General features: G+C 43.1%; 1 protein-coding gene across 1 annotated transcript; it reads right to left on the bottom strand.

The window, feature by feature from the left end:
- Positions 1–1,063: 1,063 nt before the first annotated feature.
- Positions 1,064–8,752, bottom strand: LOC311135914 (complexin-4-like; the record flags this gene model as incomplete). Its single annotated transcript, XM_084169934.1, has 3 exons — positions 1,064–1,291; positions 4,226–4,313; positions 8,592–8,752. 3 exons carry the CDS (start codon positions 8,750–8,752, stop codon positions 1,064–1,066), a joined length of 477 nt encoding a protein of 158 aa, XP_084026060.1.
- Positions 8,753–16,633: the final 7,881 nt, after the last annotated feature.

The following is a 16,633-nucleotide window of genomic DNA, read 5'->3' as shown; positions in this document are numbered from 1 at the left end:
CAAAAAATACGTAATTTTACGAGTTAAACAAACAGCAAATTAAGGGGAGACATCAAAACAGAAACCAATACACACAAGAGGTTGTTTGGGAAATGAGCTTCCATTTCAGCAAGACCTGCTGCCATTGGATGTCGCCGAGCAGATTTCCAAGCTTTGATCATTGATAGGGGGAGATAGAGGACTCTCTTAGACCTGGGTTCAAATAGTATCTGTTTTCATTCAGCTGTGCTTGATTGAGCTTGCCTGGCGCAATTATGGAACCAATGGAATAGTCCCAAAAGTGCAAACCAACCCGGCCCGTCCATCTGGCACTCCCCAGACACTCAAAGGAGACTTTAAAACAGGGGTACTCAAGTACTAGTTGAGAAGATCCGGTCACACACATTTCCTAGGTGGCAAAGGTCCAGATGGATATTGTCATTTATCGGCATAGTAACAAACCCCCACCTCACAACCTATTGGACCCCAAACTGTTCACACCCCTGTTGTTGGCGGAGAGAAAATGTTGCAGTTTTAAAGCTAATTTCCCGCAATTCTACACATTTTGCATGGGGCAGATAATTTTGTTGCCGTTTCAAATCTAATTTCCTGCTATTCTACACATTTTGCATGGGGCAGAGAATTTTGTTGCTGTTTCAAAGCTAATTTCCTGCAATTCTACACGTCTTATGTGTGTTTATATGATACCAGGGGTCGAAGCCCGATCGAATTACATTTAAAAAATAATAAATAGATCCGGACCGCGGTCCACCAGTTGAGTATAGGGGCTTTAAAATAGCTCAAATACTTATTTTAAACCCAGGTCTGCTGGGTGGAGAGTGACTCTCATAGGATCGGTTTGTTTACAGTCGCTCCTAAATCACTCCCTTGTTCCCTTACACCTCTATGTTAGCATGTCTAAGGGTCTGAATAAGTATAAGCAGTGTAGTGGTAAAGCTTCCGCCATATTTCTTCCACCTTCAGATCTGCAAACATTGAAAGGTTAGGGCCAAGGGATCGAATCGGGGTAGGGAACGAATTGGGACCGGCTGTTCATGAAGTGAAATCTTCCATTTTATTTTATTTACATGACAGAGCATTTCTCCTCTGCCTTGGCTTTCATCTCTGTCACGGTGGCCGAGGCCTTCTCCTTGAGCTGATCCATGTCCATGTTCTGGAGGTTCTGAATGCCACCCAAGATGGAGTCCTTGTCCTCCTCCTCCGTGGCATCCTCGTCCACCATCTTGAGCAGCTCTTCGGGTACGTCCACGTCGTCTCCAGCCATGGCCAGCATGTTGTCGTCCTGCTCGCTCTGGAGAGAGTAGAGGCCAATACAGACATTTTATAATTTTACAGCTTGTAATATTATTATTAGTCAGGACATCAGCTAGTAGGACAGACAGAGATCATGTTACCGTCCTGCTCGCTCTGTTAGAGAAACAATAGAGATGTTACATTAGCTAGCATTGTTAGTTATGGCTCGCTGCCCTGCTCCCACTAAAAGACCAATGCAGACGTTAGATTAGCTAGTGAGACATACAGACAGACAGCCTGAACCTACTACTCCTGTCTGTTGCTCGGTCTTTAAAAGGGAGAGACCAATACAGATTTAAACAACCTACTACACTCCTGTTTATGTAGAGGCCAACAAAGACATCAGATTAGCTAGTGAGACAGAAAGACACCATACTACAGCTAGACCAACACAGACAATCAATCAATAAATCAATCAATCAAGGAAATCAATCAAATAAATCAATCAAATTAATTCATAACTGATTTTTTTTTATGTCAGCAGTTGTCACAAAGTGCTTTGCAGTACATTGGATTAGCTACCGAGACAGACAGACAACCTCTATCCTCCTGTCTCACTCTGTAGAGACAGATGTTAGATTAGCTAGAAAGACATGGAGAGACATCAAATGAAATCTAATTTTATGTCACATGCGCCGAATACAACAAGTGTAGACTTTACTGTGAAACGCTTACTTACGAACCTTTTCCCGACAATGCAGTTAAAAAAAGTAAGAACATTTCCAAATAGATTGTAAAAAAAATTGGAACACGATAAAATAACAGTAACGAGGCTATGTACAGGCTATATACAAGGAACACCGGTACCGAGTTAGTGTACTGGGCTACGAGGTAGTTGGGGTGATTGATTGAGGTAAATATGTACATGTAGGTTTGGTTAGGTGATTTATTGAAGCACTATGTACATGTACTGTAGGTAGGGGTGAAAAGCAGAAAGTCCGGGTAGCCATTTGATTAACTGTTCAGCTGTCTTATAGCTTTGGGGTAGAAGCTGTTCAGGAGCCTTTTGGTCCCAGACATGGCGCTCCGGTACCGCTTGCCGTGCGGTAGCAGAGAGAACAGACTGTGGCTGGAGTCTTTGACCATTTTTTGGATGTTCCTCTGACACCGCCTGGTATCCTGCTACAACTACACACCTGTCTCTCCCGCAAGGCAGGGGATGAGTGTTGTTTTAACACCTCACTGGTGCACATGTCACTGGTAAAAACAAATGGTCACTTAGGGGTCCTTAGTTTGAACACACTTAATGCAATAAAGAAGAAGAAGAAGAAGAAGAAGAAGAAGATTGATGATTTATCTTTGGAACCTCAAACCTACATTCTAGAATCTGTTGAAACGTACATTCTAGAACCTGTTGAAACCTACATTCTAGAACCTGTTGAAACCTACATTCTAGGACCTGTTGAAACCTACATTCTAGAACCTGTTGAAACCTACATTCTAGGACCTGTTGAAACCTACATTCTAGAACCTGTTGAAACCTACATTCTAGAACCTGTTGAAACCTACATTCTAGACCCTATTGGAACCTACATTCTAGACTCCAGGAAGGATGATCTGAAACCTGCGTTAGCCTTTCCGTTGGAAACCATGACGCCGGCCAGGTGTGAGGATTCTAAAGATGTCCGCCACAGTCTTACACAAGAGACTAATTCCATTACTTAAACATGCCAGATTTTGCAGTCACATATACAATCATGTTATTTCACCATTCATTGTGTTCATCAGTTGTGATGGCTGTCTTGTACAATGCCTTTAATCGAATTTAAAAGGACCTTTATGTGGGTTTGTCATGGTGAAACTATACTTGCTGGACTCAATAGTCGTTGTATAGGTTGTATAAGTTTTTGACATAAACATATTTTTAAACTAACATGAAAACAAAACAACTGAACCTATACCTATTGATGATATACGTATTAATATGTTGTCTATTGTTTTAAAGTGTCGTTCCACATATAGAAATGAACATAATTAACAAGAAGATTGAATATTGAACTGAATTACTTGTGAGAGACATTCTGCAAAAAGCAAACACAGAAGCCATTTACGTTCACCTCAGTCAGGATGATTTCTTTTCGATACATAAATAATATCAATATATATTCTGCTCTTTGCTACTGTAACCACAGCTTTATAAATGGTAGAGGTAATATAGCTATACAAATAAAATCGTTATAACATTGAACTATCACCTTTTCTTTCAGTAATGACGTATATAAAATCAGAATACAACTGTACCTTATTTCCGCTCGTCATAACACCTGATTAAAAATCACTTCCTTATCAAACAGCTTTCAATAGATCCCAATAGATCCAAACAGATTCAGTAGATTATTCTACAGAATCTAACCTAGATGTGGTTCTTCTGTCTGTCAACGTCGGTCAACCAACACTGTCTTCACTCCCCAAAGCCACATGAACACCTAGCTTGAACACCTAGATGGCCTCTGGCTCTGGCCTCGTTCTAAGCCCACAGCATAACATGTGAAGTCTCCAGGTCTTTTATCGAACATCTTGCCTTAACCCTAATCTGATGGCAGTTCGCCACCTCCACCTCCCGCTGTATGGCCTAACGGAAACTGCCAAGGGATGAAAACAGCATCTAGCCTGTAAACATCAACCACTGCAGGTCAGGCTTAACCATTGAGGTGTTCACCAGGGTTGAGGTTAGAGTCCATTTCCATTCAGTCAATTTAGGAAGTACAATTGTAGTCTACATAACCTCATTGTTCCATCCAAAGGTCTCTGCATCTGAGCAATTAATGGCAATTAACTGCTCTCTGAACATTTACTCTACAGTATGTAAACATGTAACATAAAACAGTGCAGAATTCAGGAAGTAAATTAAAATTGAAATCACCTACTCTAGAGAGTGACTAGTGACAGGGGGGGCTGAAGAGGTTGTAATTCGGGAGGAATGGCTTCTCACCTTTGGGAGCCTGTACTTGTCTCTTAGACACACCCGCAGAGTTGCCCTCTCAGCCTTCTTGTGTAAGAAGTCAGCATCTCTCTCCATCCTGAATAATAGAGAAAATAAATGATTGATGAATTGCTTGATTAATTAATTTATATATAGTGTGATCACATCATGGATAACTTTATATGCGTGCATGCATATACTGTATACTTGTTTCATTTGTATTCAAACACAATAATGGTCTGAGTATGATCTTGTTTCAACCAAAGGGACAGTCAATATACCAAACTAATGCAACACATGATACCATAAAGCTAAGAGGATTTTTTATTTCACCTTTATTTAACCAGGTAAGCCAGTTGAGAACAAGTTCTCATTTACAACTGCGACCTGGCCAAGATAAAACAAAGCAGTGCGATAAAAACAACAACAACACAGAGTTACATATGGAATAAACAAAAACGTACAGTCAATAACACAATAGAAAATATATATACAGTGTTTGCAAATGTAGTAAGTTAATGCAGGGCTTTATGGAGTTTGACCCTAACAATGTGCTACATGTCCCGTTGTGTCATGGGTAAACCATCAGATGGGTTTAGGTAAAGAGGTTCAGACTACATATTCTCACTGTTCAGTCACATGATGCTTCCGGAATTTGAAAAGAGAACATGACGTATGGCTGGGCAGACTACTATGATAAATATTTGTATGGTTGTCTGGCTACTATGATAAATATTTGTATGGTTGTCTGGCTACTATAATAAATATTTGTATGGTTGTCTGGCTACTATAATAAATATTTGTATGGTTGTCTGGCTACTATATTAAATATTTGTATGGTTGTCTGGCTACTATGATAAATATTTGTATGGTTGTCTGGCTACTATAATAAATATTTGTATGGTTGTCTGGCTACTATAATAAATATTTGTATGGTTGTCTGGCTACTATAATAAATATTTGTATGGTTGTCTGGCTACTATATTAAATATTTGTATGGTTGTCTGGCTACTACAATACATATTTGTATGGTTGTCTGGCTACTATGATAAATATTTGTATGGTTGTCTGGCTACTATAATAAATATTTGTATGGTTGTCTGGCTACTATAATAAATATTTGTATGGTTGTCTGGCTACTATAATAAATATTTGTATGGTTGTCTGGCTACTATAATAAATATTTGTATGGTTGTCTGGCTACTATAATAAATATTTGTATGGTTGTCTGGCTACTATAATAAATATTTGTATGGTTGTCTGGCTACTATCATAAATATTAGTATGGTTGTCTGGCTACTATAATAAATATTTGTATGGTTGTCTGGCTACTATAATACATATTTGTATGGTTGTCTGGCTACTATAATACATATTTGTATGGTTGTGCTATATATGGTTGTATCACTTAAAGTGCTGCTTGCTTTCCTCCTGTTTAGAAAAGCAAAAGCTGCAAACTCTATGGCTCCAATGATAATAATTGATTCCAATGTTTCAACTGCTTTCCTCCGGTGTCATTATTCTGGCTTTACACAACCCACACCATGCCAATAGGCCAATGGGCCAATCAGATTATACAATGCATGGTCAACTCATTAGTGTATTGACTTTCGGATAATCATCATGAGAATCCTTGGTTGCGTTCCAAATGCCACCCTGTTCTCTATATAATGCACTAGCCTTGCGGTTAGAGCGTTGGGGCCCATATCCAAAAGGATGCTGGTTTGAATACCTGAGCAGACAAGGTGACCCCTGGCTGACCCTGGAAAACTACCCGTTTCACTGCACTTATCTGGTGTATGTGACAATACAACATATTATTACTTTTGACCAGAGTCATCTGGGACATGAACCCTTCTCTTGGCCCTTTTGTGCCAACCTCATTGGTCGCTGTGGAGAGGGAACTGTTTCCCCTAGCCAATTAAACGTGAGGATTATTAGTTGGCCAGATTGAGGGCTAGGACAAGGTTGAAGATTAGGACAAATCACCCAACACAGCCACTGAGTGTACAAAACATTACCATGACGTAGACTGACCAGGTGAAAGCTATGATCCCTTATTGATGTCACCTGTTAAATCCACTTCAATCAGTGTAGATGAAGGGGAGGAGACAGGTTAAAGAAGGCTTTCTTGAGACAATTGAGACATGGATTGTGTATGTGTGCCATTCAGAGGGTGAATGGGCAAGACAAAAGATTTAAGTGCCTTTGAATGGGGTATGGTAGTAGGTGCCAGGCGCACCAGTTTGAGTGTGTCAAGAACTGCAATGCTGCTGGGGCTTTCACGCTCAACAGTTTCCCCTGTGTATCAAGAATGGCCCACCACCCAAAGGACATCCAGCCAACTTGATACAACAGTGGGAAGCATTGGAGTCAACATGGGCCAGCATCCCTGTGGAACGCTTTCGACACCTTGTAGAGTCCACGCCCCGACGAACTGAGGCTGTTCTATGGGGGAAAAGGGGTGCAACTCAATATTAGCAAGGTGTTCCTAATGTTTTGTACACTCAGTGTATAACTCTAACTCCTGCTCTGCTCTGCTCCGAGACACCCAACACAAAATTAGGAATACAAGACTTTATAAGGTGGTCATACATGCTCTTGACAAGTCTTACAATGCATTATAACTGCAGGCTTTAAATAAAGTGCGCTAACATTTAGCATCTGATGTAATGTAAATGTGTGGGCATTTTCCACCAGATGACAACAGAATTGTCCGCTAAATCATGGGAGGAAGAGATAATCTGGTTACATAATCTGGTTTGGCTGAAGCGTCCATCCGAAGATTATATTACTGTAAAACATCAATACTGACGGAAAATGTCAGTATTAGGCTAAGGCTATGCTATATTTTGTTGCAATAAAGAAATTACATCTTTACACACAAATAATGTAACCTTTGTGGACTCATTTGTTGATTGCTTACATTTCTATTTTTATTTTAAATTGTATTTATTTTATTGAATACTAAACATACAATCTACCTGCAGTGAAGCCGCTCAACATTTACATCACATTCAGTCATCTAAAAGACTTCCAATCCAGAACGACCCACAGGAGCAACCAGGGTCAAGTGCCCAGCCCAAGGGCACATCAACAGATCTCCCACCAAGTCAAAACGGGGACCCGAACCAGCGACTTATCGGCCACCGGCCCAAGCTCCTGACCACCAGGCCACCAACCATCCAAGATCCCCCCACAGTTCCCCGAGAGCTGCCCCTCAACCATCCGAGAACCTCTCCCTCCATTGTCTCCAGTTCCACATCCCAACCCTCAGTTTCCCTCAGCCCATCCCACCTATCTCCGCTGGCCACCCTCTTCGTATTTCTATGCGCCATACAGTATATCATTCAACTATGCTGTTATGTTTAACATGCAATTTGAATCTATCTAATTGAATAGAATCCACAGATTGTGAGTTAATGTTTTGAACAGTGACTGAACATGCCCTACTGGGCAGCAGCCACATCATTTTACATAACAAAACAAAATGGCCGCCATGGCAGTGAAACGACAGTAAAGAGCTCTTCCTCCTGTTTGACATTTAGTCCCGGTCTTTAATTGTGGATATGGACCAATAAACTGGACAGAGTGTTGAAATTATTTGAGATAGACATAGCAGTAAGATTACTTTTGATCTATGATTTTTCACTTCCCCATCAAAGCTCCTCCTACACCGTCGCAGTTAAATCATCATGGGTCAAATTCAGCAGCCATTTTAAATTCCTCCTGGGGTCTTAATAGTTCAGGTACTAAATGAGATAGTAGTAGCTACTGAACATCTATTCACTTTTCAAAACGTAAGACTATTTTACAGATTATTTGACTTTATTTTAGCACTGATCCTTTTGAGTGTTATTCAAATTCAATGTCGGTAAGCCAGTCTGGCTTCAAAAACAACATTGTTGATATCACAGCAGAGGATCAATGATCAGAGATTAATTGTGTAATGGTGGTCGTGGTTGGTTGGTAGGTAGGGGTGAAATTTGGTACCCAAGCAACAAGTCTGTCTTTTTACAGAAATAAAAATATGCTGAAAATTATAGTTTGAGTTATTCTGACCTTGAGTGACAAAACCATTAAGAAAATAAATAGTGCAAAAATGAACATAAATTATAAACTGTAACAATGGGAATAAATGTTGATAAATGAAATAGTTATGAATTCAACAAAACAACAATATTTAAAATTAACAAATAATTTGCAAGGTGATTTCCTGCAGAATTCCTGCATGGTGCTTGTCAAGGTCAGCTAGGATAGTGGTGGTGGTTACATTCTGTAGGGTTAGCCAGCCATGTTCCTCTCATAGCCATTCATGATCCAACAACACCAAAACAAAATGGAGGTAACTTGGCAGTGAGGGCAGGTTACTTACTTCTCCTCCACCAACTGTTTTTGGTACTCCTCATACTCCTCGCGTGTCATCCCTGCTGCTTTGGCCGGGTCTGCAGGGGCCGCCTCCGTTTCCTCCTCTCCTCCACCCATAGGATTCAAACCAGCCAGCGGGTTAGGCATCATGGTCTTGATTAGGAACATCTTGCTCCGTAGAGTTCTGCTGTACTAGGATATATAGATATTATATTGTTGTAAATAAGACTAGTTGCTTCCCTGGCTTCTACCGTTGGGTTGGGATTGCTAGTGGTTGTGTTAAGTCCAATGGGATCCTGTATATCCTGTCTAGCTAACCTGTCCTGCTGCGTGGATGTGTAGTGAAGGACACACTGACGGCTAGGGAACAGACACCAACAACAACAAAAATACGGTCAGCCGTAATCTGGATTAAACCTCGCTACAGCCCCATGATGCTAAGAGGCAGATGGCCTGGTTGTCCGCCTCTATTTTGAACACACAACTTTAAGGAATCATATTGATAATTATTTAATACTAATTAACACGTTCAGTCAATGGCAGTACTGGTGTACAGCACCATGCAAAGGTCACAGTCAAATTTGGGATTTCAAGATCCCAAGACATTCTTGTTCTCCTGTTGGTCGTTCGGTGCAGTCGCCACGTCACATATGTTGCTTCCACCCGCCCACTGCTAGTTAATCACATTACTGAAGAAGGTTTGGCTCCTCCCATGTGACGTATCTACCAGAGATTTCCATGTATATCCTGGATGAGCTGAGGGCTGGAGGGGGTGGTGGGGGTGGAGGGGGTGGTGGGGTGGGGGTGGGGGAATTACACCATTGCAATCACCAATGACTTTTGAATGAACATGACTTCATAAAGAACAAACGTTATATGCAAACATAAGAAACCTTTCTAAAACAGCAGGAAGAATAACACAACGTACATTTGTGTACAGTGTGTGCAGAATGCGGGTTTGTATACTGTCATATTCTTATCATCAAACGCTGATCTTTATAATTGGTATGAAATTACATAGAGACAAGCTGAATTGTACAACCTTAGCATTTGCCTTTTTCTATAGCTACACTGTTGTGTTTGCGGTTAGCTGTACAGTGCTGTGCTGTGCTGTGCTGTATTGTGCTGTGCTGTGCTGTGCTGTGCTGTGCTGTGCTGTGCTGTGCTGTGCTGTACTGTATTGTGCTGTGCTGTGCTGTGCTGTGCTGTGCTGTACTGTGCTGTACTGTATTGTGCTGTACTGTGCTGTAGAGTGATGTGCTGTGCTGTGCTGTGCTGTATTGTGCTGTACTGTATGGTGCTGTGCTGTGCTGTGCTGTACTGTGCTGTACTGTATTGTGCTGTGCTGTGCTGTGCTGTGCTGTACTGTATTGTGCTGTGCTGTGCTGTACTGTACTGTACTGTATTGTGCTGTGCTGTGCTGTGCTGTGCTGTGCTGTACTGTGCTGTGCTGTGCTCTATTGTGCTGTACTGTATTGTGCTGTGCTGTACTGTGCTGTACTGTATTGTGCTGTGCTGTGCTGTGCTGTATTGTGCTGTACTGTATTGTGCTGTGCTGTGCTGTGCTGTGCTGTACTGTGCTGTGCTGTGCTGTGCTGTATTGTGCTGTGCTGTGCTGTACTGTACTGTATTGTGCTGTGCTGTGCTGTGCTGTACTGTATTGTGCTGTGCTGTGCTGTGCTGTACTGTGCTGTACTGTATTGTGCTGTGCTGCGCTGTGCTGTACAGTGCTGTGCTGTACAGTGCTGTGCTGTGCTGTGCTGTGCTGTATTGTGCTGTACTGTGCTGTACTGTATTGTGCTGTGCTGTGCTGTGCTGTACTGTGGCGGGGAGGCAGGGATGCGGCAAAGGAGGTGTTTCCTGGGTGTGAAAGAAGAGTCATCATCTCTTATTTCTGACGAGTGACACGGCAACAATACAGTCTGACAAGAGAGGAGAGAGAGAGAGAGGGACATTGTTACAACACTGTATATATACATAATATGACATTTGAAATGTCTTTATTCTTTTGGAACTTCTGAGTGTAATGTTTACTGTTAATATTTATTGTTTATTTCACTTTAGTTTACTATCTACTTCACTTGCTTTGGCAATGTTAACATACGTTTCCCATGCCAATAAATCCCTTAAATTGACATTGAAATTGAATTGAGAGAGAGGGGGGGGGGGTTGAGAAAGAGAGTGAGAGAGAGAGAAAGGGGGGGTTGAGAAAGAGAGTGAGAGAGAGGGGGGGGTTGAGAAAGAGAGTGAGAGAGAGAGAGGGGGGGGGTTGAGAAAGAGAGTGAGAGAGAGAGGGGGGGGGTTGAGAAAGAGAGGAGCGAGAGAAGGGGGGTTGAGAACGAGAGGAGAGAGAGAGGGGGGGGGGGGGGGGGTTGAGAACGAGAGGAGAGAGAGAGATATCGCCCTCAACCGCAGACCCAACATCTCACACAGAAGTAACAGATCAACAGACAGTCTCCCAGACGACACCCCCCCGGACCTACACATAGAGGACCCCCGCCGAGAGGACCTACATCCAGACCACAGCACCACCAGCCACATCCACACCCCCACCAATGAACACCCCCAAGTCAACCATGCCCACACCCCATTTAGGCCCCCTCAGATCAGACCTATGCCCCTCCTACCCACCCCATGCCCCCCACTCTTGCAAAGAGGGCCTCAACATGAAAGTCACACATACGCCCAGGCCGTGAGCAGGCAAACAGGCCCAACCCCCACTCTTACACTACCCAAGCCAATGGCATGTACCAGATGCTCAGCAGGCTCTGCTCACAATTACTGGCCTGAGGCCAAACCAAACGACCAACAACATTAGACACTTTATGGAACACAAAGCTTTCACTATTTCATCCTGGAATATCCAAGGCCTGAGGTCATCTGCCTTTGGCCTAAAGAGCAGGAACCTGGACTTCACCAAAGAAATCGGAAATACAGACATTGTCATCCTACAAGAAACATGGTATAGAGGAGACGGACCCACTGGTTGCCCTCTAGGTTACAGAACGTTCCACTGTAATAGTGAAGGTGTAAACTTGGCAGTAGAAAACCTAAACAGTATATTTGACCTCTCAGCTTCCCTATGAAATCTAAAAATCTCTAACAGAAAACCGAAGAAAAGTAACAACAGTGACAAATGGTTTGATGAAGAATGCAAAAACCTAAGAAAGAAATTGAGAAACCTATTCAAACAAAAACATAGAGACCCAGAAAACCTGAGCCTACGCCTTCACTATTGTGAATCACTAAAACGATACAGAAATACACTACGGAAAAAGAAGGAACAGCATGTCAGAAATCAGCTCAATGTAACAGAAGAATCCATAGACTCTAACCACTTTTGGGAAAATTGGAAAACACTAAACAAACAACAACACAAAGAGCTATCTATCCAAAACTGAGATGTATGGGTAAACCACTTCTCCAATCTTTTTGGCCTATAACAATGAACAAACAGCAAAAAAATATACATGATCAAATGCAAATCTTAGAATCAACTATTAAAGACTACCAGAACCCACTGGATTCTCCAATTACATTGAATGAACTACAGGACAAAATACAAACCCTCCAACCCAAAAAGGCCTGTGGTGTTGATGGTATCCTCAATGAAATGATAAAATATACAGACCACAAATTCCGATTGGCTATACTTAAACTCTTTAACATCATCCTTAGCTCTGGCATCTTCCCCAATATTTGGAACCAAGAACTGATCACCCCAATCCACAAAAGTGGAGACAAATTTGACCCCAATAACTACCGTGGGATATGCGTCAACAGCAACCTTGGGAAAATCCTCTGCATTATCATTAACAGCAGACTAGTTCATTTCCTCAGTGTAAACAATGTACTGAGCAAATGTCAAATTGGCTTTTAACCAAATTACCATACAACAGACCACGTATTCACCCTGCACACCCTAATTGACAAACAAACAAACCAAAACAAAGGCAAAGTCTTCTCATGCTTTGTTGATTTCAAATAAGCTTTTGACTCAATTTGTCATGAGGGTCTGCTATACAAATTGATGGAAAGTGGGGTTGGGGGAAAAACATCCGACATTATAAAATCCATGTACACAAACAACAAGTGTGCGGTTAAAATTGGCAAAAAAACACACACATTTCTTTCCACAGCGCTGTGGGGTGAGACAGTGACGCAGTTTAAGCCCCACCCTCTTCAACATATATATCAACGAATTGGGGCGTGGGCACTAGAACAGTCTCCAGCACCCGGCCTCACCCTACTAGAATCTGAAGTCAAATGTCTATTGTTTGCTGATGATTTGGTGCTTCTGTCACCAACCAAGGAGGGCCTAAAGCAGCACCTAGATCTTCTGCACAGATTCTGTCAGACCTGGGCCCTGACAGTAAATCTCAGTAAGACAAAAATAATGGTGTTCCAAAAAAGGTCCAGTTGCCAGGACCACAAATACAAATTCCATCTAGACACCGTTGCCCTAGAGCACACAAAACCTACACATACCTCGGCCTAAACATCAGCGCCACAGCTAACTTCCACAAAGCTGTGAACGATCTGAGAGACAAGGCAAGAAGGGCCTTCTATGCCATCAAAAGGAACATAAAATTCGACATACCAATTAGGATATGACCAAAAATACTTGAATCAGTTATAGAACCCATTGCCCTTTATGGTTGTGAGGTCTGGGGTTCGCTCACCAACCAAGAATTCACAAAATGGGACAAACACCAAATTGAGACTCTGCATGCAGAATTCTGCAAAAATATCCTCTGTGTACAACGAAAAACACAAAATAATGCATGCAGAGCAGAATTAGGCTGATTCCCTCTAATGATCAAAATCCAGAAAAGAGCCGTTAAATTCTATAACCACTTAAAAGGAAGCGATTCCCAAACCTTCCATAACAAAGCCATCACCTACAGAGAGATGAACTTGGAGAAGAGTCCCCTAAGTAAGCTGGTCCTGGGGCTCTGTTCACAAACACAAACACAAATTACTCGACACATTGGAAAGAATTAACAAAAAAACAGAGCAAACTAGAATGCTATTTGGCCCTAAACAGAGAGTACACCGTGGCAGAATACCTGACCACTGTGACTGACCCAAACGTAAGGAAAACGTTGACTATGTACAGACTCAGTGAGCATAGCCTTGCTATTGAGAAAGGCCGCCGTAGGCAGACCTGGCTCTCAAGAGAAGACAGGCTATGTGCACACTGCCCACAAAATGAGGTGGAAACTGAGCTGCACTTCCTAACTTCCTCCCAAATGTATGACCATATTAGAGACACATATTTCCCTCAGATTACAGAGATCCACAAAGAATTTTGATAAACTCCCTTATCTACTGGTGCCATCACAGCAGCAAGATTTGTGACCTGTTGCCACAAGAAAAGGGCAACCAGTGAAGAACAAACACCATTGTAAATACACCCCATATTTATGTTTATTTATTTTCCCATTTGTACTTTAACTATTTGCACATTGTTACAGCACTGTATATATACATAATATTTATTATTTATTTCACATTTGTTTACTATCTACTTCACTTGCGTAGGCAATGTTATCATACGTTTCCCATGCCAATAAAGCCTTAAATTGAATTGAGAGAGAGAGAGGGGGGGGGGGGGGGGGGGGTGAGAAGAGAAGGAGGAGAGAGAGAGAGGGGGGGGGTTGAGAAAGAGAGGAGAGAGAGAGAGAGAGAGAGGGGGGATAAGAAAGATAGGAGAGAAAGAAAGAAAGAAAGAGAGAGGGGGGTTGAGAAAGAGAGGAGCGAGAGAGGGAGAGAGAGGCGTTGAGAACGAGAGGAGAGAGAGAGAGGGGGGTTGAGAAAGAGAGAGGGGGGTTGAGAAAGAGAGGAGAGAGAGAGCAAGAAGAGAGAGGGGGGTTGAGAAATAGAGGAGAGAGAGAGACAGAGGGGGTTGAGAAAGAGAGGAGAGAGAGGGGGGGGGGTTGAGAAAGAGGAGAGAGCAAGAGAGGGAGAGAGGGGGGATGAGAAAGAGAGGAAAGAGAGAGAGCAAGAAAGAGAGAGGGGGGTTGAGAAATAGAGAAGAGAGAGAGAGACAGAGGGGGGTTGAGAAAGAGAGGAGAGAAAGAGAGGGGGTTGAGAAAGAGAGGGGATAGAGAGGGGGGAGTTGAGAAAGAGAGAGAGAGAGAGCGGGGGGGTTGAGAAAGAGAGGGGAGAGAGTGGGGGGTTGAGAGAGAGAGAGAGCAAGAAAGAGAGAGGGGGTTGAGAAATAGAGGAGAGAGAGAGAGACATAGGGGGGTTGAGAAATAGAGGAGAGAGAGAGAGGGGGGTTGAGAAAGAGAGGAGAGAGAGAGGAGAGAGGGGTTGAGAAAGAGAGGAGAGAGAGAGAGAGAGAGAGAGAGAGAGAGAGAGGGGATAAGAAAGATAGGAGAGAGAGAAAGAAAGAAAGAGGAGAGAGAGAGAGAGAGAGAGAGAGAGAGAGAGAGGGGGCGTTGAGAACGAGAGGAGAGAGAGAGGGGGGTTGAGAAAGAGAGAGGGGGGTTGAGAAAGAGAGGAGAGAGAGAGGGGGGTTGAGAAAGAGAGAGGGGGGTTGAGAAAGAGAGGAGAGAGAGAGCAATAAAGAGAGAGGGGGGTTGAGAAATAGAGGAGAGAGAGACAGAGGGGGTTGAGAAAGAGAGAGGGGGGTTGAGAAATAGAGGAGAGAGAGACAGAGGGGTTGAGAAAGAGAGGAGTGAGAGAGAGAGAGAGAGAGAGAGAGAGAGAGAGAGAGAGAGAGAGAGAGAGAGAGAGAGAGAGAGAGAGAGAGAGAGGGGGGGCGTTGAGAGCGAGAGGAGAGAGAGGGGGGGGTTGAGAAAGAGAGAGGGGGGTTGAGAAAGAGAGGAGAGAGAGAGGGGGGGTTGAGAAAGAGAGAGGGGGGTTGAGAAAGAGAGGAGGGAGAGAGAGGGGGTTGAGAAAGAGAGGAGAGGGAGAGAGAGAGGGGGTTGAGAAAGAGGAGAGAGAGAGAGCAAGAAAGAGAGAGGGGGTTGAGAAATAGAGAAGAGAGAGAGAGACAGAGGGGGGTTGAGAAGAGAGGAGAGAGAGAGAGAGGGGGGGGTTGAGAAAAAGAGGAAAGAGAGAGAGAGAGGGGGTTGAGAAATAGAGGAGAGAGAGAGAGAGAGAGAGAGAGAGAGAGAGAGGGGGAGAGAGAGGGGGGGGTGAGAAAGAGATGAGAGAGAGGGGGGGTTGAGAGAGGAGAGAGAGAGAAAGAGAGAGAAAGGGTGAGAAAGAGAGGAGAGAGAGAGAGAGTGGGGTTGAGAAAGAGAGGAGAGAGGGTGAGAAAGAGAGGAGAGAGAGAGAGAGAGCGGGGTTGAGAAAGAGAGGAGAGCGAGGGGGGTTGAGAAAGAGAGGAGAGAGAGAGAGAGAGCAAGAGAGAGAAAGGGTGAGAGAGGAGAGAGAGAGAGTGGGGTTGAGAAAGAGAGGAGAGAGAGAGAGAGCGGGATTAAGAAAGAGAGAGAGAGAGAGAGCGACCAAGAGAGAGGGGAGAGAGAGGAAACAGATTCAAAGTGCAGCAAAAGTGCAGCACATCTAACCAGCACAATCTAACCGAATGGCAGAACGTTCAGTGCATTCTGAAAGTATTCAGACCCCTTCACTTTTTCCACATTTTGTTACGTTACAGCCTTATTCTAAAATGGATTAAATAAATAAAAATCCTCAATCTACCCACAACACCCCATAATGACAAAGTGTAAACAATTTTTGCAAATGTATTAAAAATAAAACACTGAAATCTCTTATTTACATAGGTATTCAGACCCTTTACTATGAGACTCGAAATTGAGCTCAGGTGTATCCTGTTTCCATTGATCATCCTTGAGATGTTTCTACAACTTGATTGGAGTCCACCTGTGGTAAATTCAGTTGATTGGACATGATCTGGAAAGGCACACACCTGTCTATATAAGGTCCAACAGCTGACAGTGCATGTCAGAGCAAAAACCAAGCCATGAGGTCGAAGGAATTGTCCGAAAAGCTCTGAGAAAGGATTGTGTCGAGGCACAGATCTGGGGAAGGGTACTAAAAAATGTCTGCAGCATTGAAGTCCCCCAAGAACAG

Source organism: Coregonus lavaretus (assembly GCF_964263955.1).
Source record: "Coregonus lavaretus genome assembly, chromosome: 10".
Classification (NCBI taxonomy): Eukaryota; Metazoa; Chordata; class Actinopteri; order Salmoniformes; family Salmonidae; genus Coregonus; species Coregonus lavaretus.
Note: the sequence above shows the minus strand (reverse complement) of the source record. Positions and strands in the feature narration are given on the sequence as shown.